Raw genomic sequence first — 23422 nt, forward strand, 5'->3', positions numbered from 1 at the left:
GCCTCATGTTGCTGAGTAAGAGGGGAGTGCCTTGAACCCTGGACCTTCTGATCATCTTTTCCCTTTGGGGATGAGAGACTGGACAGTCCCTAAGAACAGTGAGCATTATAAGCAGAAACCTACCTCGATATCTGAACACTCCAAACCAGCCTTCTCGCTGTATCGCAGGAAGTCCTGGCAAGGAAGGGCGTGGGAGGGTGAATCAGACAGTAACATAGCCAGAGAGCCATAAAAGAAAACTTATCGTAAAAATGCAACAACGCCCCAAAGACTTCCCTCCCCGGTGGAGGTGGCGATGCTTTGTAGTGGCTGAGAAATGAAATGGCGTGAGTCATGTTTGACACTGAGAAAGCTCCAGAATACGACAGCTAAGGCTGGGAGAAGGGACAGAGGGGAGGAGAGCGGCACCGTGACAAGACAGACAGGAGAAAGTCCAGTCTTTCCCTTCCGCTTGACCTCCTGTTTCCAGAAGAAAACACATCAAGCTAAGTTGTTTAGTATAAGATCAGATCTTAGGGACTATGGAAGGTCTCCAGGGCCACCCCTTCCCTTCTATTTCATTCTTCATTCTTTTCTTTTTATTTATTTATTTCTTTTCTTTTCTTTTTATTTTTTATTTTATTTTTTTGAGACAGGGTTTCTCTGTGTCGCTTTGGAGCCTGTCCTGGAACTCCCTCTGTAGACCAGGCTGGTCTCAAACTCACAGAGATCCGCCTGCCTCTGCCTCCTGAGCGCTGGGATCAAAGGCGTGCGCCTCCACCGCCCGGCTCTATGTCATTCTTATACCCTTGTTATTTTTGAGGGTTTTGGTGCTGCTTGTTTGCGATAGGGTCTCCCTCCACGGCCCAGGCTGGCTACATGCTCATGACTCTCTTGCTTTCATGTTCTGACTGCTAGGAGGCTAGGAGGACAGACGAGCGGCACCGTGCCTGGCTTATACTTTAGTTTTCACAGCACTGAGTGAATGGCTATAATAAAGAGGGGGGGGCTCAGGGTGGAGATACTGTATAGAGCTGGGGCCCTAGGCTCAGTTCCCCAAGTGAAAGAGGAAAGAGAAAGGGAGAGAGGCGTGGGGAAGACAATAAATTAGAGAAAGGAAAACAAGTAGCAAGCAACCTTAAGGGCAGAAACGAGGGCCATGCAAGATACAGGCGCAAGGCTGACATAACAACCGGCCGTTTTCCAGGCTGGAGGGCAGTGGTACTCCCAATCGCTATGCCCACTGCCCCAGTCTGAGGAGACACTTCTCCAGTCTGGGCCCAGGCGCCCAGCTTCTTACCTTGAGTAGCAACTGGTACTTGGTTATTCTCTGAATGGGCTTGATAAGGAAGTCACTAAGGGTCAGCCTTTGATTGATCTCTTGTTTCACCTCCTGAAACACAAAGGTTCAAAGGGGTGAGTGACTCAAACTCTCCAGAAAAACCTGAGAATCTTCCAGCTACAACTGCCTACCCCACCATTCATGAGCTAGGTGTCACACAGCCCCAAGGCCTTGCTCGGCTCCTGAGTTTTCACAGTGAGCACTGTCGCACCATGGTCCTCTCCCAGGGGCAGGTGGGGAATATGGTGGCCTCAATCTGCTCAGGGGTCACGTGAGAAGAACAAAAACGTCCAGAGACGGTCTGTGATGGAATCTTTCTGTACACCAAGGCTTGGCGACAGTGTGTTCACAGAGGCACCCCAGGACTTCTTCAAGCCAAGATGCCTATGCAGATGGCGCTGAGAAGCTAACGGCTCTGTGGGGGTATGTTTTTCCTGTTATGAAGGCCAGTGGCGGGGGCGCCTGTGGGCGGAGGATCTGGGGTGTGTCTCAATGTGGCTGCCGTGGCGGATCTGAGTGGCTCACCCATGAGAAGTTGCTCACCTCAAAGTAGGCATCGTATTCGGCCACGATGTACTCGGAGCGTGGCTTGTTCTGGCAGTACCACACATAGATGTGCAGCTTCCGCTCCTGGGATGGCAGGAAATGTGACAATCAGGCACCTGCTTTCTGCTCACCTCCGCCCCCTCCTCGAGTCAAGAGCACTTAAGGACAAGGAATGGTCACATGCAGGAAAGAACAGGGCAGTGGAATGGCCAAGTGTGTTAAAAAAAAACAAAACCAGAGTGCTGAGAGAGAGAAAACCAGGAAGAACCAAAGAGGGCAGGAGTTTTAGAATGAGTGGGTTGGCACCCAGGGAGATGGGAGACAGCCAGGCTCACACTCACGTGTTTAATGAAGAGCTGGGCCAGTCTGTCTTGCTCTTGGATACATTTTTCCAGTTCAGCCAGGAAAAAACTAAAAGGTAAGAAAAGGAAGTCGTACTTCTTGGGCAGACACCACCTCTCCAGAATGAAATGAGTGACGGGAGGCTCCCATTAAACACCCTGCTCTTCCGATGCGGGCGGGGGGGGGGGGGCGGGGGCCCCATTCCCGGTGGCACGGAACTTACTCTTTATGCCAGTCATAAATCTGGTGGATGTTTCCAAACACCATCTTGTCCTTTCCTCGCATGTCCTCAGGGACCCCCTTCTCTTCTATTCTCTTCATGAAGCCCTGCACAACAGAGGTGACGTCAGCAGAAGACTTTACAGACAGCGTCCTGGGCCAAGCCCCATCCCTCAGCATCCATGTCAGCCCACACGCCCGCCATGTGGGGATCTGAAGACAGCACTAGGGTGGCTTCTCCCTCTCAACCAGGCCCCAGCTCCCTCTACACACATTAAAATATTCCCTTCTTCCCTTTCTTTCTACTTTCCTTCCTTCCCTCCTTCCTTCCTTTTTTTAGACAGGGTTTCTCTGGACAGCTCTGGCTGTCCTGAAACTTTCTCTGTGAATCAAGCTATCCTTGAACTCAGAGATCCACCTGCCTCTGCCTCCTGAGTGCTGGGATTAAAGGTAAGTGCCTCCACTCCCCCAAACATTAAAATACTTCAAGAAGAAAACAAAAATCCGCATCCACGTTTTGTCTGAATTCTACTATTTTTATTTTCGTTTCTGCAAAGCTCCCTAAAGTCCAATATGTACAGTCAATAGGTTAAGACACCTGGGCCCAGGTAGGGTCCAATTTGCTCCTGACCAGGCAAGCACAGATTGTATACACACACACACACACACCCCTGCTGCCGTATGCTTACCTCCACCACAATGCCCAGGTCCTTGACGTAATCCTTCTCGGTCTGCACCAGCTCATTCAGGACAAACCTGAGCAAGAGGTAAAGACAGCAAGGTTTCTATTCACTATCAAGCAAGGAATTTCCACTGTTAAGATCACAGGAACGTGATTTCAGAAAACTTAACACAATACCACAGTCAAGACCCTCACATAGCACACTAGAAAGATGCCTTCAGCACGCACAGAGTTTCATTGATGAGATGAGGGTGCAGGGCTTGGGAGGGCCGTCCTCAGGGGGCACAACAGTCAGGTGAGGGGGGGAGTGTGCCCATTACTTTCCTCCCCTCCCCCTAAGACAAGGTCTCATATTTCTCAGGCTGCCCTCAATTTCCCTAGACAGCCAAAGACGATCACAAAGTTCTGATCCTCCTGCCTCTGCCTCCTGAGTGCCGGGATTAGAGATGTAGGTTGCACAGCCAGTTTTAAGCAGTGCTGGGTATTGAGCCAGGGACTTCGTACACGCAAGGCAAGCACTCTATGAACAAAGCTACACTCCATCCCCTCTTGCAGAAACACAGGGTGGAAAGAACCATAACCATTTTTTTTTTTGCAAACCGAGTTATGAATGCGTTGAGACCAAGGGATCAACATGAGACTTTTAGTTCTTTCTTTAGGCTCTGTTCTTATCTTAGTAAGAGAAGAAAGACGTTTGTGTGTTAACTAGCCTTGAAAGGCTGGGGAGATATTGAGTAAAGCTTCTACAATACATAATCTCCACTTATTCAGGAATGTATCCATGGTAACTGGCCTGGAAAATCCTCAGTCAAGGTCAAAGAACCTAGCTGACTGCAAATATTACATGTTCAGAACTTTGAACACAGCATTCCCTACCCCACGACGTGGGACCAATAATGACAAGAGCATTTGCCTTTCTGGGTTCTTTATGAATTACTTTTATGTCCTAGAGCATTTATTGCATACCAGTTACCCCATCTGGGTTTCCTCATGCTTATAAAAAGGCAGGGATTGTAAAATCCTATCATCTAGATACTGAGATAAATGGGAAGGTTAGGGGGCTTGTCCAAACCTACAAAGTGAAGAGCAGAGATTGGATTTGAACCTAAGCATTAAGGATCCAAAGACCATCCTTTCCCAGTAATCTACCGCCTAGGGAACAGACCAGCCAGGCCTCTGGCATCCCTGAGTCTCCACCCGAATGCCACTTCCTTTCTTCAGTTCTGAGAGTCAAACCCTGAACAGAAGACACTGTGGTTATGCACAGGCCCCGAGGTCCTGTGTTTACAGGAGTCGGCAGGAGTTTTGCCTGGAGGCACACCAGCACAGTTTATTTTGGCCCAGTTGACAGAAGGGATGGCACTCTGAGATGTCAAAGAGGAGCGGTGACTGATACAACCCAGCAAGTGTTCTAACCCAGGAAGCAATTCATCTTCAATGCTTTTCTACAGAGCGCAGAGAAACTGCTGAGGTCAGGGCCTCAGAGCGCATGGAGGTAGCAAAGAACACACGCTTGCTTTATCAGCGTGCTCAGCACTTCCAGTTGCTTTTCCCCCTCCAACACACAATCCTGTGTTTCAGGCCACAGGAAGGAGCTGGAGAGGGCAAATAGAAGCCTTCAGATGTATCTTTAGCACGGGCCAAGTTACTTCCTGGAAGACAGTGGTAAGAGAAAACCCACAGGAAAATGAGAGTGGGAATTTGGGGCTGGCTGGCCCTTTGAGAGGAGGGCCAGTGCCTTGTCGCCGGGTACCGATATTTTTATCTTCAGTTGTTTGCTGAGCAATGGAGGTTGTCTTGGTTTTGGAGCCTCTAGGAAAGGGAACTACCGGGACGATGAGATATCATCAAAGAAGTCTACCTGGTGTAGTGGGGAGCCCACCTAACATCCCAGTACTTGAGAGGCAGGAGAATTAAGAGTTTAGGCCAGCCTGGGCTCCATAACAAGACTCCTTCAGAAAACTAAACAAAACTAGATTGGTATACACGCTTCCCAAGGCAGCTCACGACTAACTGGCAAACGAGTTAGAAATAACGCAATTCTTTTCCATGTCCCAATCCCTACAGTAAATGAATGGTATTCTTTGGTCTACCTAAAGATCTTCCAGCTACATATGGACTTAGTATTAGTTATTTATCTTTTTGGTCTGACTAAATGCCTGAAAAAAGCAACAATGGTGCTCAGCCCAGTTTCCTCTTGCTTCCTTTCCACTCAGTACAGAACCCACACCATGGGATGGTACCACACATGCTTGGGGTCAATCTTCTGGCAGTGTCTTCACAGATGGAGCCAGAATTGCGTTTCCAAGGAGGTTCTCATCCACTCACGCTGACAGTGAAGGTTAAGCATCTTGTGACTGCCCCCTTACATGCTGGTAGGGGATGGGAGGCCTTCCACAGAGAATTCTGAGCCTTGGAACTGGCTGGCCCCACCGCTAAGACGCTGTTCCTCTATGGCGAGTTCCTTGCCTCTTCCTGCTCTCTGTGCGAGCCCCGAAGAAGTGGTTTCAAACTGCAGCACGGCCTTACCCTTGCTTGATGTTCTTTAGCCTGCTCTGTTTTCTTTCTTCTCCAGGTTCCAACCTACTACTTAATTTATTTTGTTTGTCTGATTTCTCCCATTAGAATGTAAACCTGCCACAAGCGAAGATATTCTGTTGTTGCTATTGTTTGTCTTATCCATTGATTTATCCCGCTGGCGAGACAGAAGACATGCCCGATGGGCATCTGGTTAGTGGATGGGTGGTCAAAACTGAAGGGCAGCAAGTCCATTCCGAGTGTCTTCCTCCTTCTGGACAAAGGCCACCTGAAATCTTCTCCCCGTGTACCTCTCACTTGGCTCTTTGGTGTCTTCCTGTCATCTGACTGAGCCTCCAAGTCCACACCGCCCTTCTAGCCTCTTAGAGTATTTACAACCGGACACCACTTCATTTGCTCTTTCATGTTTGCTGTGAAGTCCAGCAGGTTGGCGTGAGAACGTAAACAGTAAGAGACATTCAACAGGTCGTTTCTCAAGGGGATTCAGGATATGGGACGTGGAGGGTTTGATGAGAATCGGATGAGAGAGAGGCGATGGATACAGATGGGTACAGCTAAAAAGCAACAAGCATTTCTAGCTTGTTCCAAAAAAATCAAACAACATCTCCTTTGGATAATAACATAAGTGCTACTCAGGCCCATTCAGTCAGAGAGACAACTGAAGGCACTGGCTCTTCCAAGGACCACCCGTTACCTCACAGGTCACTTTCCTGATAGGAGCTTCACTTCCCTGACATAAGCCGGACTTCATCTTGACAGAGGACTGGAACCAGTTCCAGTCCCCTCCCCTCCCCCACTAGTGTCCAGACCACAGGAGAAGCTGGGGGAGAACACGTGTTGGACAAGGTCCAGAAAACCTTACTTTGGAGATGACAGCTCATTCACTAAATTCTTGGGACCCTCCTGACCCTCAAAAGGCTCTGGGGGTGAACACAGATATTAGTTTACACAACACTTGCTCCTCTTCACGATGCAGTGACAGCCCTGCTTTGAAAGCAGGCTCTCGCTAAGATGTTAGCACTTCTGCTTCCAAGGAAACAAAAGCCCTAAATGTTTACTCTGCATATCTGCCAGCAGCAAAAGGACTTGGCTTCAGTTATTTCTGCTCATTCTTGTGTCTGTGGCCTGGCGGATGTAAATGAGAAGACCCTTCACAGCTGCTGAAGAACCCATTCTGAGTGTCCCTCACAACCTCACACCCTGAGTTACTGGCAGCTTGCTTCTACAGGACTCAACTCCAAAGGAGGCAACTTAAGTTCTGGAAGGGCTCTGTTTCTGCTTTGCGGATGTTCAGAGCGGTCCTCAGTATCTCAAATACCAGGAGACTGACTCCGCATCAAGGTAGAGGACTCAAACCTTACACAGCACGTGGGTTTTTTACAAGATGTGAATTGTATCTTACCACTAGTCATTCAAACACAGGAGGTTCTTGCAGAACGAAACCTACAAATGGATGTGAAGCCCAGGGAGAAGCAGCCGAAATGGGCCCCACCAGGCAGAGAGCCTCTCCTATGCGTCTCTTACCTACTGAACCCGGGGGGCATCTCTTCAGACCATCTCCACCAGATGTCTGCCACAGTCAGGGACTCTCTGGTACTGCAGACCCATGGTAACTCCCCCAGTTCTCTGAACCCTCTTTTCTCTCAGCATGTTTTACAGTTGTATTAGATCTTGGTTATAACCACACTTGTCAGTAACAGCTATCTCACAGAATATACCTCCAGCCCAAGCTTCATTAAGATTAATACTAATTATTATTCTTCAAAGTGGCTTGCTGATATCAGTGATGCACTGTACAGACCTGGTCATCTTCTAGAAAGGATGAGAGTAGCAGGCAGCCAGCATGGGACCCCTTGGCTGCTGCTCAGCACATACATGTACCAGGGCGGGTGGAGAGTCACTTACATCCTACCTCGCAGAGCCTTGGCTTTCTGTTCTTCTTCCAGGTTTCTAGGAGGTGTGGGAGGGGTCATACCCTCATTCAGGCAGCCTGTGGGGTCCTTCAAGCTCCCCCGATAAGAGCCTCCTTCCAGAGTCTAAAAAGAGAAGGATAAATAGCCTCAGAGCGAGTACTGGTGAGTTATTTGCAAGCTCCGTGTCTGTCCAGTACACAGAGTATCCGTATGCTGCCAACTGCCCAGACATAATGAAATTGTCATGGCGACTTATCTCTGGGCGAGGGCTCCAGCAGGAAAGCTAACCACTGGGATTCTAAACCAAATATGGTATGGGAAAGGGAAACCAGTAGTAGGACCATTTTATTCAAATTGAGACGCAAAGGGAAGTGACAGGGCTAGGTGATGGGAATCATCTTTGTTACATACACGGCAGTACTTTGGTAGAAGACAATGAGATGCAGTCGAGAAAGAGCCAGTGGTGGCGGCCTTTTCTAAAAACATCTTTGTTAAGGTTATTTAACAAGAGCTTTCTTTTAGTAATCCTCATTTCTGTTACTTAACTAATAAAAAGAATCAGGAAATAGATTAATATAGTGCTCTAGAAGCAGCTGAGATAAGGAACCTGAGGTCTAGCTCCAGGCCTGACGGGCACAGTGTACTCTTGCTAGAGACACGAAACTATCTTGTGGGTCTCTGGGTTTTCAGATCAGATTCTCCGTTTTAGCAAACTTTTAAGGAACAGAGATGATACTTGTACAAACTCCAGGAAAAGTTCCAAGTGCCACAAAGGTGAGTCTCTCTCTGTGGCTGGCACTGGTAACAGTGACATACTCAAACCGTACATACTCAATTTGTAACTGGCAGTAGGAACATACTCTCTGGGGCCAAACTAATATTTTAACATATTAAGCTTACTTGCTTAATGTATATTTAGGATCTCATCATATAGGTCTTTGAAGAGTTTTTAAAATTAATTTTAACAGACATATATGCAATAAATTTTAGTTCTTTTCACTGCCCATTACCCCATCTCATCCCCCCACTTCTCTAGTTAAAACTCTCCTCATCTCTGAGTGTCACTCACAGAGAAATAGGGCTGTCTCATGAGAAAGGGTGGGAGGTTATTTATTTGAGTATAAGCAACTCAGCAGTGGCTACACCACTGAAGAAAGTGACATCTCCCCCAACTAACTGTTAATAGCTGTCGGGGACGGGGGCTTAGAAGTCCTTTCCCCTTCATGATGAAATGTTGCTGGGTCTAATCCTGTACAGGTCTTGTGTAGTTGGATTTTTCTTTGAGACGCCAATTCAAAAATGACGGCATAGAGAATTATTATTAATTATGAAAGTTCAGTCTTAGCTTAGGCTTGTCCTGCTAGCTCTTATAATTTAACCTGATCTTACTAAAATATGTTTTTTTAAATATTTATTTATTTATTATAGATACAATATTCTGTTTGCATATATGCCTGCAGGCTAGAAGAGGACACCAGACCTCATTACAGATGGTTGTGAGCACCATGTGGCTGCTGGGAATCGAACTCGTGTCCTTTGGAAGAGCACGCAATGCTTTTAACTGCTGAGCCATCTCTCCAGCCCTAAAATATGTTTTACCATGTGGCTTTTTACCTTTCTTTCATTCTGTATGTCTGACTCCCTCCATGTCTCATTGGTAACTCCTCTGCCTTTTGATTATCTCCTCTTCTTCCTTTCTCTCTACAGAAGTCCCGCCTATACCTCCTGCCTACATATTGGCTATTCAGCTTTTTATTACACAGCAATACACCTTCACACAGTATATAAATAGCCCACCACAGTCTTTTCAGACAGCCATAGTTGCTTTGAATTCATGGGTACAAGAGCCATGCCATGTCTAGAAGACAAGGTTCTGCAAGATCCCACCCCGTCTTCCAACCTTCCATTCTTTCCAACCCCTCTTCTGCAGTTTTCCCTGAGCCCGAGAGCTGGGCTGTATGTAATGCAAGTACCCTGGGCAAAAAGACCACCCAGTGACACTAAGTATTTGGTTCTGGGGATTGGTAGAAGCAATGCAGAGAGACACTAATCCTAGAGATCAAGATCAAGGTGGGCATCTATAATACAAGCACGAAAGACACATGCCAGCCTCCCAAGGCGCCTGACTATGCCAGCCCCTATGGTTTCTAATGGCTTCATTTAGTATTTGGAAACACCAGGCCTAAGACACAAGCCACAGAGATCAAAAAATGCAAAGCGCAGAGGTGGTAGAACAAAGGCTGTGGCTGGTCTGTACTTGGGAGCATCCATCACCGGCTCTCTCAGCTGCTGTATGTCAACAGTAACCAAACAAAGGCAGGAAAGAACATTCCAGGGAGACGAGACAAAGCAAATGTGGTACCCGGTAGGAGAAAAGATGGAGAATATTAAGACTTGAGTCTTCAAACTTAATGTTGAACAGTGACTCCCCGACTCCCCAAATTGGTAGACTATGCCAAGGATCAAACACGAATCTGTTGCCAACCCTAGAATTAAAAGTACCGACGATGTCTTCCAACTTGAGAGAGAGACAACTACTTTCCACTTGACATAAAGGTGTTTACAGAACAAGTAATCAACCGTGGATGCTGTTATATCCAGAGTAGCAGTATAGGCTAAAAATAAAGAAAGGTCGAGAAGGGTTGAGCTACATTTATAGACACAGGATTCGTAACCTGCTATTAAGGAAATTAGAATGTCTGGTGCTGAGGCCCGAAAAGCCAGTGGACAGGCAGCCTTCCAGTACAAGTCCCCTGTGCCATCACCAGAGACAGGCTCCAGCACAGATGGACCCAGCTGGGGACAGATCTGATTAGTGTCTTTTACTTCCCATCTCTCTCACTGTCCTGTTGTGGCCTTTGTTCTGCGGCCTGAAGGCTGGTGGGAAGGCGAGTGCCAGGGCCAGCAAGCAGGCCGCTGTCTTCAGGGTGCATGGCACAATCAGCATGGCCTGGTCCAATCTGTCTACAGAGTGAAGGGCCTCTAAGGAGCTCAGTGTGCCACACGGGAATATCCGCCTTTCCCTCTCGACTTTGTTTGAGCAAAGAAGCCCAGCTATCTCTTGGAGAGGACTCTGGGTCAGTCAGGAGAGTGTCACAGTGACAGGGAAGTAAAGGACCTGACCTAGTTCTTATGCTGGGCAGCCTGACTGGAACGAGGGAGCTGGCTCTCCTGCTTATAGTAATTCCAGAGTGACCCCCTATGAGGACCCAGCTGCCTGTGCTAAAGTTGGATACAGGCGGCATCCAGCCTAGGGCCACCAGGGTAACTTGTCATCTGTGCTGTCCCCAGGAGGAAAGAGACAGTGGTTGCCAGTCTGTCCCTGTCGTCAAAACTTCTGCCCCACCTGTGGTTCAGGGCCACAACATCCAGCAGATAAAAGAGAAGTGAACCAGGAAGGAACAATATAAGTTCCAAAGGCTAATCCAAGGTCAGGGGCCAGAAATGCAAAGAGGATTCAAATAGGAGTCTTACAACAGAGGAAGGCCACTGTCCCGGTGAAGTGAACGCAGTCCCTAGTCCCTGGGTCTTGGGGCACATGCCCTCACTCTGCTCCGGTGAGCACTTTCATTCTCCCTGCTCACCCCTCATCACGCAGCATGACAATCAATGCCTTATTTGTACAAAAACAAAAGCAATCAAGCATCTACGATATCAAAGACTGACTACTTGAAAACGCTGGAGAAATGAGGTTGAGGAGGAGTCTCGGACCTTCATGATCTACCGCACATTGGGTGTGCTGACAGAAGGACATGGAGGAGAGCAAAAGGGCCAGGCGGCTCCAGAGCGGGAGGGAGAGAGCAGAGAAGGACTTCATGGAAAAGGAGAAGCTCAGTGAGGTTATCCCTGTGATATTCTGGGGGATTGGCCCAGACTCCTCAGGGGTCCCCAGATTCAGGGATGCTCAAGGCCCTTATAAAATGGCTTAGTGTTTTCATATAACTTACATTCATTCTCCTATACTGTTAACTAATTTCTGTATTATTTTTAGTATAAAATGTAATGTAAATGCCATGTAAGGATTGTTACACTGTCTTCCTTAGGGACCAGTGACAAGAAAAAAAAAGTCAATACATGTTCAGTGCAGATGCCATTTTTCCCCAAAGATTTCTGATCTGAGCTTGGGTGAAGCCACAGAAGAGGAACACAAGGATGTGAAGGGCTGGCTGTTCTGAGATATTAAGGCGGGGGGTGGGTAAAGACTTCGCTGGATATAGCAACGGGAGAGCATTCCTGGCAGGGACTGCACTGTGAGAAAGGTCATGGAATGGGATCACATGGGATGGACGAGCTACAAACCTGCAGCAGGTAGAATTGGATGTGGGTGCAGAGGGACTGGCAGAGACCGTGTTAGTGAGTGGCACATGTGTGTGTGTGTGTGTGTGTGTGTGTGTGTGTGTGTGTGTGTGTGCTCTAGTGAGTGGGGGTGGGTGTTAGGGTGCAGGGGATGGGTGGGAACCAGAGAAGAAAGAACTGACTTCACAAGGAATGACGTCAGATCCTGGAGACACACAGATGACATTTTAAAGAGCCCGTCCGGGGCAAGTAAGCAGGAGAGTAAAGTTGGATTTAAGTTCGAGAAAGATCACTCTCAACATTCCAAAGAGCTTTCCAGGTTACAGGAAAATGTTTCTGACCGAACAATAAAGGAGAGCGGGATTTAAAATCTTAATACATTATTACAATAATTACATTATTGTCCAAAGGCTCTGACAGAAACACATGAAACCCTAACACTGAATGTATCCAGATGATGAAGATCTCTCTGCTCAGACTGAATGAGCCTATATAATACTTTCATTAAGTGTTTTAAAAGGCAAGGCATCCCTTTGCCAATCACAAAGAGAGATGCCAGACTAAACTCCGGGAGGGACTGGCAGCAGCTGTATAGGCTGGAGGGCCCTCAGAGCATTAATCTTAGCAGGTGGACTCTAAGGAAGACTCCATGCTGGATTTCAAAACTCAAGTGACTATCCTGTGGCCTCCTGAGTGGAGATCAAGGCTCATTCAATGAGATAACAGGGAAGTCGCTGCCCAGCACCAATCACCATGTCAAACAGTCCCCTCTTAGCTGCTCCTATTATAGAATCTTCTTCGTTACACCCTTAGGATAGTTATTATAAAGTGGGTGGGAAGAAGCAGAGGTCAGGGAAAAAAACAAATACTGGTTGGTGAGAGCAGAAAGAAAAGGAAATTCTGCATGCTGTGGGTGGGAGTGAAGGGTGGGATGCAGTAGTTCCTGAAGAGATGAAAGCTAGGACCATCATACCACGCACCAGCTGGGTGTGGTGGCGCACGCCTTTAATCCCAGCACTAGGGAGACAGAGACAGGTGGATCTCTGAGTTGAGGGCACCCTGGTCTAAAGAGGGAGTTCCAGGACAGCCAGGGCTACACAGTGAAACCCTGTCTGGGAAACAAAACAAAATTCTGCCTTTTGCCACATTATGGATAAACTTGGAGAACCTGATGCCAAGAGAAATAAGCCAGACCCAGAGAAGAGAATGTCACATTATCTCTCTTATAAGAATTTTTTTTCAAGAGTCAAGTTTACATAGAGTCAGAGAATGAAATCAAGGCTACCAGAGGTGGAAGGAGAGGGAGGGGGAGGAAGGGACAACAGAACTCTGAGGAGAAGGGTACAGATGTGTGACATGAACCGTCCCGGAGATTTAAGTCACACCTGAGGGCTGCACTTAACATCAGGGACCTCTGTCAAACAGATTTGGGTATTTTCGCCACACAGGAAATAACCATGTGAAAGAAATAACAGCTGTGGTAACTTGCCTCTTAGTATAGTGAATGTGCGTGCGTGCGTGCGTGCGTGTGTGTGTGTGTGTGTGTGTGTGTGTGTATATATATATATATATATATACATACATATATATGTTTCTCATGTTGGAAAGCTCACATTTAGACACTAATGTATTTTTTAAAAAATATAGACTCTCTCTCTGACAAAACTGAGGTATGGGATCTCCAGGCAAATGATACTACAGGATGGTGATTTGGGGTTTTAATTTTTGTTATTATTGTTGTTTTTTTTTTTTTTTTTTTTATTCAGGATTTCTCTGTGTAACAGCCCTGGCTGTCCTGGAACTCACTCTGTAGACAAGGCTGGCCTTAAACTCACAGAGATCCATATGCCTCTGTCTCCCTTGCCCCTGAGAAGGGCTGGGATTAAAGGCATGTATTACCACCACCAGGCAGGTTCTAAATTTGTGTTGGAATTCTAACCTTTCCTATTCTGAACCTTAAGCATCCTTACCAGAAGGTTGCCAGATGACCCAGGTCCTGAAAACATGCACCCCCCCAGAAGGGGTATGATGGGCCATTGCTTCATCTCCTCTAGATTCTGAGCTTGTACTAACTCTACAAGGGCTATCGACTAAAACAGTTGATTGATGTAAAGGGATGGCAAAGCACAGACACACACATACCCTGGCTCAGCCACATTCTGCCACAAACTACCCTGGCTGCTCTCAAACCAGCAGAGACAGAGGGTAGACTGTCACATGGCCAGGAAGATATGGCTGCTTAGCCTTGAAGGATGAAACCAAACGGTATCACCTACTAAACTGTAACATTCACCCACGACCCATCTACTGGTTGGCAAGTACCCAGTCTCAACATCCCACAGTAGGTCTTGGAAGCCAGAGACAACACAGATCTTTTTGATTGCCCAAAGAGCTAACATTTGTAGATGCCTGCTTATCAGTGTGTGAAGCATGGCTGTGCCTATGCCATCACCTTGAGATTAGATTCAGGCCGACAGATTCATCATCATTAGGAGTGCCGAAATGACAAGTCATTTCTCGGGCGCTGTGCTATCAGTAGGAGCCCAGGACTGAAACCTTCACCTTCCTAGTTCTTTATAAACTTGCTACCAGTCACAGAACCATAGCTGCTAAAGAATAAAAAAATCTTATCAAGACTCACATGGGTGAGTGGTGACGCACACCTTTAATCCCAGCACTCAGGAGGCAGAGACAGGTGGATCTCTGTGAGTTCGAGACCAGCCTGGTCTAAAGAGCACATAGCAGGACAGCTAAGGCTACACAGTGAAACCCTGGCTTGAAACTCCGCATCCCCACCAAAAAAAGACTCACATGGGGAAAGCAGAAAAAGTGTTTCTGGCTCAGAGTTTAAGTGAACCCAGGAAAAGTGGGTTATCTCTGTCGGGGGAGGTGTGAGCATCCTCTCATGTCAACAGACACACAGGCTGAAGACAAAGCCAGCAAGGAAGACACTGAAGGGTCCATCACGCCCGAGGCTTACCATGGAGGCTCTCCCGGGATTTATCTGAACTGCAGGCAAGCCTGCAAATCCTACTTTCATTCTCCAATAGCAGCTTCTGGAAAGCTGATGGGGAACCATGGTGCAACCATGCCCAAGGGACTGCACTGGAGCAGCCCTGGGACTTAGGGCCTGGGAGACCTCGCAGCCCTTGGGTAGAGCTAGGGAGCCAAATGACTTCTAAGCTCAGAATTTGATGCCATTTTTTGATCATTTTAATAGAGAAATGTCCGACAGATTCTGCACTAAAGCAAACTGTAAAATGAAATGAGACTCTTAATCGGAAAGAACTCTGCTGGTTCTTCCTCACACCACATTAAGACAACTGCCTCCAGGTCCAGGTTCTTTCCTCGGGAGCAAGTATGAGATCAAGCTTTTCCTTCCCACGGCAGAGCTTCAGGCATTGGAAGACAGCCTTCCCCACACGTTTCTCCCCAAACTTAATCTCCATTTCTTTAGCTTTCATTCACATAACATGGACCACATGGTACAGGCTACTTCCTCCAGGGCCCTTCCAGTTCTTTTAAGGACGTGCTAGACGGCTGCATCTAGAATGAATAGATTACTCATATACAGCTCATCAAGGTGTGGCTGAGCGGCTTGGAGTTCAGTGGCACCATTGACTCTTGACTTTGACTGAACTTTGACTGAGCAAGTCTGGGACTCTATCGTCGACACAAAGGCTCAGCTTCAAGTGACCAAGTGTGTGAGGCCACTAGCTACTTTGGCAGCCTCTATGCTGCTGTGCTCCATCAGATAAACCCCAGAACTTTTTTTTATGAGCTCTTGGACTCTTTCTTTGAAGTGAAAAGCTAATGAGAAATAAATAGGAATTTATTTTGGAGGTAAAAACGCAACTCCGTGTTCTCAAACATGGCTGAATAGCCTCCGTTTACTGGTGTGCTCCACCCAGTGGGTTGCTCCATGGCCGTGCTACAGTGGGATGGGAAAGAAAGAAGGGGAGAAGAAAAAAATCAAATTTTTGTGAGAAAATTCTAAGAAACCGAATCACTACTCCTTCATTCTTTTCTTAGTATGAGTTTGGTTTTGAGACATCTCTGCCACTGTGGGCTCCACACAGATCTTCAAGAAGCAATTATTGGTGGGAGAAGTTAATGCTTTTCTTATGGCAAACTCACCACAGAAAGGGCATTTTATTCCGTAGCTGTTTATTAAGAGCCTGGGATTGGGCCTGTGAACTCTGACCTCACCCCATACTCCCTCCTCTCTGTCTGGGACATTTGCCCCTGTGGGGTATCCCAATAATTTTGCTCATGTCTCTAATACTAGTCCCATTGATCACATAGTGCAGAGCCAACAGTAAGGAGGTTAGCAATAGTAAGCATCAGGGTAAAGGTCTCCCCAAATAGAAGCAGATTCGAGTTTTTGGAACAAGTATTCGTGAAGAAGTTACTAAGTGTAAAGACCAATATGTATTAATGGAAGGAAAGAGCAATACCACCTCCAGTAACTTATGAGGAGGGGAGAAAGTTGCAAATGCAAATACTCCGTTATTTTAACAATAACAGAGCTATTGCTGATAGCATGAAGCTTTGGGCACTACAGTGGGACTTCAGAGGAAATCTGGCCAGGACTGGTAGGGGACATCTTTGTGAGAGATGAAACTGGGTGGGGCCCTGAAGGACTGCTATTGTGCATTAGATAAGCAAAAGTAAGGAGAACATTCCAGAGAAATGGGGGTGATAGGCACAAAAACTTGAGAGACAATAACAAGAGGGCGACTTCGTAAAGTCAACGCAGTGTCGCAGTGTCCGCGATAGCCACAGGGAGAGAGGACAGGAAAAGCGGACGGCCTCCAAGAACTTGCCTTCTCACCCAAACCACCATCTACTGACACCGTTTGTTCTCTGTTGGCAACCATGAGGCGCGGCGGCTGGCCTGGGAGAGGACGCGCCACTGTCCTCCAGTCCCTAGGCCGAGGGGAGGAGGGTTAGCAGTGCCTTCCCAGCAGAAGTCTGGTGGGAGAGCAGCGAATTAGTCGCATGAGAATGGCAGGAAAAGCCAAACAGGTGGACCCCAGAGAGAGACAGCAAGATGCTCGGAACCGCTGCCCTGTCGCTTACAGTCACAAACATAGGGGGCCAGAGGGGCAGCTCCAACCGAATGATCCGCCTGGGAGGAGCATTAGCGCACCACTGAGATCCCGAGCCAGCTCCTGCTAACTGCCCTTCCTTCTGGTACCACGATTGGCCTAGAAGATAGTCCCAGGCTAGACCAGTTGTTTGTGGCTCATGTTTGTCTTCCCCATGTGACAGAGATACATTCTGGCTCTCTCAATTTCTTGTGGCAAGGTTACTCGCATACGCCTCAACTCCTTGATTAGCAATGTTCTAATTTCTAAGGCCTGGCAAGCTAGAAAGTCTCCGAACGAACCCGCCCGGTTCTTTAGGAATCCACATTCTGTCTCAGCAGCACACGACACTGGTGTCTGGGCTAGCCTGAGACACCACAGTCAGTGACTGAGTGCCATGTGTTCTGTCTAGGAACCAGCTGCTCAGTTTTCAGTGAAGAGTATTTATTTGCCTTGGAAACTCTCCATGTTTCATTTACCTCAACCATAAAGGCCTCGTTGAGTCCCTGCGCTGACCCCACAGAAAGCTGAAAAAAAAGGCTTTTTTTCAGAAGCCACCATTACATGAAATTATGCTAGAGGAAGAATGAGTGAAATTAGGACACAGCTGACTGATTTGAGGCCCTGTTTGAGGCCCTGGACGCCACACGAGGTGAGACATGACACAGAGCAGCCTCCGGGATGCCCACTTACCAGCTTGCTTTTGACCAGCTTTTCTATGGCACTGACAAGGTCGGCAGCAGTGGGTACGTCAGTGGAAGCCTGCCGGGCTGCTAGCAGAGAGGAGGACTGTAAGACATCGGACAGCAAAGGAAAAGCAGATTAGCCAGAAAAGAGGAACAGTGGTTAGGAAGCAAAGCAGACAGTCCAAAGTGCGAGGCAGGCTAGGAAAGTACAGCTCCGTGTTCAGAGGACAGAGACGACAGAGGGAGACGGGGTGGAGTCAGGAGGGCAGCGGGGTATAGGTAGGTCCTCAGAACCCTTGTCAAAGTACTGGGCCTGGTTCTCCTTTGAGGCTGAGGGGAGCGGTCTTTGACTCCCCCAGGAAACTCACAGGCAAGGGCTATGCAGACTGATACCAGGGCATGGGGAACTAACTGCTCTGGGGAGATCAGGACTTCAGCCTTTTGTGGTAGCCCATTGCTATTCCATGATCTGGGAGGTATGGGCTATTCCAGCCTCTCGTGTCTATTAAAGAGAGAAAGTCCGTGTTTTACTACAGCCTTAGCAAGGATCATCACTGTGTGTCAAGCAAGCTGGACACCTCTCCTCGTATCTTTTTTTCTCCCTTCCCCTCCCATTTACACACCCACACTCATGCACACATGCACGTACACACGCACTCACACAAGCAAGGCACTGGTAGGACTCTCAAAAGTAAGTACTGAAAGGAGTTGTGTCCATGCTGGGGTGCCCAGAGACTACCCTGCTCACATCAAAGGGAGCCTCAACTAAAGGCCTCTCTGTGTCCCTCCCGTGGACCAGTGGCAAGGCTTCGTGTAGTGGCTGTTTGTACAATGGCTGGGTATTCTTCCCACACACTGAAGGACCGTTCTTGTTTTTATTAGTCTGCTTGGTTTCTCCCTCATCCATCCTCCTGAAGGGATGTGATGGCTCCCTCTGCAGCCATGTGCGTGCTTCTCGTCCAGGGCAGCAAGGCAGGGGGCAGTGACGGTCCCAGGCTGGGCCGTGAGGGAAATGACTGTGGGCATAGAAAGAGCCACGTCCTGGGCTTGACCAGGCTTCACTCTTCCCCGTCAGGTTGGGGAAGAGTTTCAAAAGGGCTTTTAATGACACTGGGATGTGTCTCTACTGCATGTACTGGCTTCTTGGGATCCTATTCTCTTTGGATGTATACCTTGTTCAACCTAGATGTAGTAGGGAGGGCTTTAGACTTTCCACAGGGCGGGATGCATTGTCCTCTCTTAGGATTGGAGGGGGAAGGGGTGGGAGGGTCCGTGGAGAGAGTGGGAGGGGAGTGGGAGGAGGGTAGGGAATGGAAATTTGGTATTTTTATTTTAAGCAATTTTTTTAAAAAAGGGCTTTTAAGTCTTTGCTTTTAAGATTGGGAGAGATCAAATACATGCAATTAAGAAAGACAACACTACTTTTTTTTCATCTTTTGGGAGAATGCAGGAAAAAATTCTTGGTTTGGAAAACCGAGTTCCCATCTTTGATTTAATAATCCTACTTCTGGGAACTCCTTCCAGGGTTGGCTGTGAGAAGGACAGACATGGGATCCTACTCAGGGATCCTCAGGGCTGTTACTCAGAGGTACAAAGACAGGAAAGACCCGAGGCTGTCACACAAAGGGCCGGTCATGACAGTCATGGAGCATAAAGTCAGCGCAGTATTCTCGGCTACTGAAACTACAGTTACACAGGTAAAAACTAAACAAAGCCGGACTAGATAAAGCACCGAACACGTCACACACATAGTGTAAGTGGGAAGCATCCAGACATGGAGGACTAAGCAGTCAGACATTAAATGGCTGGACTTTAAGAAGTTCCTGCCAGGACTGGTGGGGGCATACCTGGAATCCTTAACACTCAGTAGGCGGAGGCAGAAGGACTGTGGCAAGTTCAAAGCCAACCTGGTCTACAAAATGAGTTTCAGGCCAGCCAGAGCTACATAGTGGGACTGCCTCCGAAAAACAAAACTGTTTTAATAAATCCAACCCTATTTGCTAGGAGTACTGAGACTTATCCCAACCCCGATTATTCCAACAGAAACCAAGTGCACCGAACTCAAACAAGCCAGTGTGGGGAGAGAGTTAATGTGTCTAAAATGGGACAGCTGCAATGCACTGTGTGTGTGACAAAGAAAAGGACCACATAGATGCCTGAGGCAACCAGTTAAAATTTATCCAGGAACGACAACACACATTCACCCCCAACAAACTGTTTGAGGGGCCTAGGAGAGGGTTCATGACCTTTCTGTTTTATGTAGGCAATGCAACCTGGGAACTCTACCCTCCCCCTACACACACACACTCTCTCTCTCTCTCTCTCTCTCTCTCTCTCTCTCTCTAGTACTGTTCATAGGATGTTTTACAAGGTGGGTGGATGAAGCCAGCAGGCGAGTTCTCATGAAGGTGAAGGGCAGTCCCCTCTGCCTCTGGGAATCCCTTCGGGCACAATGGCACGCTTCTGTTGTTTTATTTCCTGGTGCCCCAGAGTCAAGAGGCCTCAGAATCTAGGGTCTAAACGTCTCTGTAGAAGGGGACACAACTGTGTGCTTCTTAGGGTAATTATCAAGGTAGGCCGCCACATCTTAATCCCTGGTTGTCCCTCTAGCCTACAGAGGAAGACCTTGAGTAACTACGGATTAACAACCAAATGCAAAGCAGACAAAATCAACCTAAAAACCTCTGGAATACCAGTAAGCAGAGCCTAGGACAAGTCTGACATCTCTCTACGCTTGGCCTGCAGACTGACTCAAAGGAGGCTTTTCCAGTACAGAACACGGGACAGAACACAGTGAGAGCCAGAAACAGCCAGGCCAGTTGCCACCACCTTTACAAAACGACACTCTGGAAGAAAACGGGAAGCACAACCCAGTGCTGGGACTCCCACATCGAGGACCAGAGTCACAAGTAGAAGCCACTATATAAGAAGGCATGAAAAACCCAATGGAGCACAAAGCATGGCTGTAAGGAAAGCAAGGAGAGACAACACAATAGAAGGTCCAGTTGGGCGTGGTAGCCCACGCCTTTACTCCCGGCATTAGGGGGACAGGGGCAAGTAGAGCACTGTGAATTTGGGGCCAGCCTGATCTACATAGTGAGTTTCTGGCCAGAAAAGGCTACACAGTGAGACCCTGTATCAAAAGAACAAAAACAAGCCCACGTTCCAGGTCAGTGCCTGGGAGGCAGGGCCACTGGAACCGAGTTCCGCTCTAGAACAAGCAGAATGACCTAACCGTCTGGGCGTGTCACTGGACACGAACTTTTCCGATGCCAGCGAACAGAACATTTTACAAAACAAAGGGCTGTAGCAACAGGGCACGCTTCACTTTTCCACGCTAGACGACACCCTTCCACTGCCAGCATCTCTGCCCCGCATGCCGACAGGGCAGTTTTAGTGACACTGGCTCGGGCAGAAGGGACTGCAAATTCGACCTTTAGAGCTGACAGCAGAAGACAACTAAAGCACAGGTTGTACGTCAGGCATCACCCAATGATTGAGACCTGAGCCCTCACAGATCCCTTGGAGACAACCAGTTGCTTTTGGCATCTTGCAGCCTGCAGATACAGTACCGTGACCCTCTCTCAACAGCGTGTGATCCCAGTCAGATTCCTGCTTTAACCAGTCTTTATGTATTCCTCAGCTACCCAGAACAAAGCCAAGCCTCGGCAACTGTGAGAGAGGACATCGACTAACCAACAGCACCTACATCCCTATGGGTTCTCTAGGGAAGGCGCTGATGGGGAGGGCAGCGCTCTTCCAGTCTCACAGACTCAGGAAGAGAAATCTCAGCAGGGCTCCTACCATCTCGTCCTGGGTGGGGTCGTTGTCAAAGATCTTCATGGGCGGAGGAAGGGGCGTGTGTGACTCTTCATCTGGCTCATCTTCGCCCCAGCCCTTCTTGCTCTTCTAGAACAAAAGAACGCCATTAGGTACTGCGGCATCAATGAAAGACACCAACAGTTCAGGACTTGACATTATTGGGAAGAAACGCAAAGGAAGAAAGCTTGAAGACAAACCTTTAAACTAAGTTTTTTTCCCTCCTCTCCCACCCCCCACACTTTTTCTCCTCAAGTGTCCAGGCTGCTCTTGAACTCATGATCCTTGTGTCAGCCTGCTGGGTACTGGGATTATAGGAAGGTTATGTGTCACCAGGCCAGGACTAACTTCCAATTTTTTCCAAAAGGCTATTAAACTACCACCCAAATCTCACCCGGTTTTGTGCCATTTACAACTTGAGAAATGGCAGGTCGAAGAAAATTATGAGAGGGGGGTCTAGTCATGCATCGAGAAGACTGTCTTAGCTTCAGCCGACACTGGAATAGGTTCGTTAAACAGATAAAGCCAGCATTTTACCCTCCAAGATAAAAATGCACCCCCTATATTTTTATTACAGAATCTCGGCTCTGCAAGCACTCAAGAGATTCCCGAGCCTAACGTCTTGGCTAAAGCCCAGTTCTCTGTGACAAATGTGAGGTCAGAGGAGCTCATTATGGCCCATTTCATCATCACCAGCTGTCTCCATCCACGGTCCGCACTGAACTGAAACCTCGCCCGCTGTGACCTTCACATGGTCTTCAGAGCTACCCCTCTGCAAGCCCTTCTTTGTTTGTTTGTTTGAGATAAGCTCCCAACGTGCAGTCTCAGCTTGCTGAGAACTTAACGTGGAACAAGCTGACCTCGAATTCAGAGACCAGCTGCCTCTGTCTCCCAAGTGTGGAACTAAAGGAGTGTCACACCACACACGGCATCTGCAACACCCTTGTCCTGTGGCATTGCTCACAACGCTTGACTGCAGTTCAGCCGCTGGTTTACTGAGTGACAAAGTCTCAAGCCTTGCCTTCTTACTCTGTATCTGGCCAGGTTTGATGCCACCCTCAGTAGAGGCAGGGGATCAACTGCCTCTTCTCTGGCTAGTGCCCTGTCTTGGAATCCAGTAATCTTTGTTTCTGTTTACTTGATTGTCTCAGTGCTTATCAGTCTCCGGATGGGGCACAAATCAAAGTAATCAAGTACCAAGAATGGAAAGTTCAAGATGACGTAGTACTAGAGACGGGAGACCCGTCTGTGGGGAAGCATGATGGGAAGCACGTCAGCGGTCCCTCACGGCAGAAGAGAGCTGGCCCTAGTAGGTACCTCGTCAGCGCTGTCTCCCTGAGGGGTCGTCTCATCCCCAGGCTTGGGTGATCCCAGGTCGAAGCTCTTCCGCCCATCGCGTACTTTCTTCTGCTTTTTGATGTTTCCGTCTGCTTTCCCACTGTTGAGCCGACGCACGGGGCTGGTTAGCCATTTTTTAAGGGTGTTGGTGGAGCGCTTGGGACCAGGCGAACTGTGGATGGAGTTCAGGGAGTGTTGAGACTGAAGGTTGGCCACCGATTCGGACTTGCCTCCATTTTCCCCGGAGGAATGAGAGTAAGAATCTGAGGAGAAAGGGCAGATGGAAGCATCCTGTCAGAAGTGGTTAAAACAGGTGTTTGAACCGCTGGCTATGGCAGCTTCGTCCTCAGGAAGGTAGGTCCTAAGGCAGAAAGTCAAGGCCGGCTGTGGACCAGGCAAGGGACAGCACTAACATCTGATACTGACACAAATATTCACATGTGAGATGCCGGTCCAGGTTTTATGGAAATAGGAACACACGGGAGACAAAGGCTCCTGCTTCTGTGAAGGTTATATTCTGGTGGGAAATACAAAAGACCACGAGAACAACAAAACCAGGAAAATGTAAAGTATCATAGATAATGAGAAGCGTTTTACCAGGAAAAAACCATAATATTGGGAAATGCAATGGG

General features: G+C 48.0%; 1 protein-coding gene across 11 annotated transcripts in view; it reads right to left on the bottom strand.

The window, feature by feature from the left end:
- Kalrn (kalirin RhoGEF kinase) overlaps positions 1-23422 on the bottom strand; it is a 603131-nt gene that overhangs the window by 46182 nt on the left and 533527 nt on the right. For 8 of the 11 annotated variants that reach the window (XM_050159714.1, XM_050159713.1, XM_050159715.1 and 5 more), the window contains 9 exons: positions 22770-23053; positions 21438-21542; positions 7554-7684; positions 3118-3184; positions 2433-2536; positions 2209-2278; positions 1865-1951; positions 1280-1372; positions 124-174 (listed from right to left, as the gene is read on the bottom strand). In XM_050159714.1, coding sequence (XP_050015671.1) covers positions 124-174; positions 1280-1372; positions 1865-1951; positions 2209-2278; positions 2433-2536; positions 3118-3184; positions 7554-7684; positions 21438-21542; positions 22770-23053 — 992 coding nt within the window. The remainder of the gene's footprint in view (positions 1-123; positions 175-1279; positions 1373-1864; positions 1952-2208; positions 2279-2432; positions 2537-3117; positions 3185-7553; positions 7685-21437; positions 21543-22769; positions 23054-23422) is intronic. The other 3 variants (XM_050159712.1, XM_050159726.1, XM_050159728.1) reach the window with 1 other exon arrangement.

Source organism: Alexandromys fortis, unplaced genomic scaffold, assembly GCF_014885135.2.
Source record: "Alexandromys fortis isolate MF-2015 unplaced genomic scaffold, M_Fortis_MF-2015_v1.1 scaffold_119, whole genome shotgun sequence".
Lineage (NCBI taxonomy): Eukaryota > Metazoa > Chordata > Mammalia > Rodentia > Cricetidae > Alexandromys > Alexandromys fortis.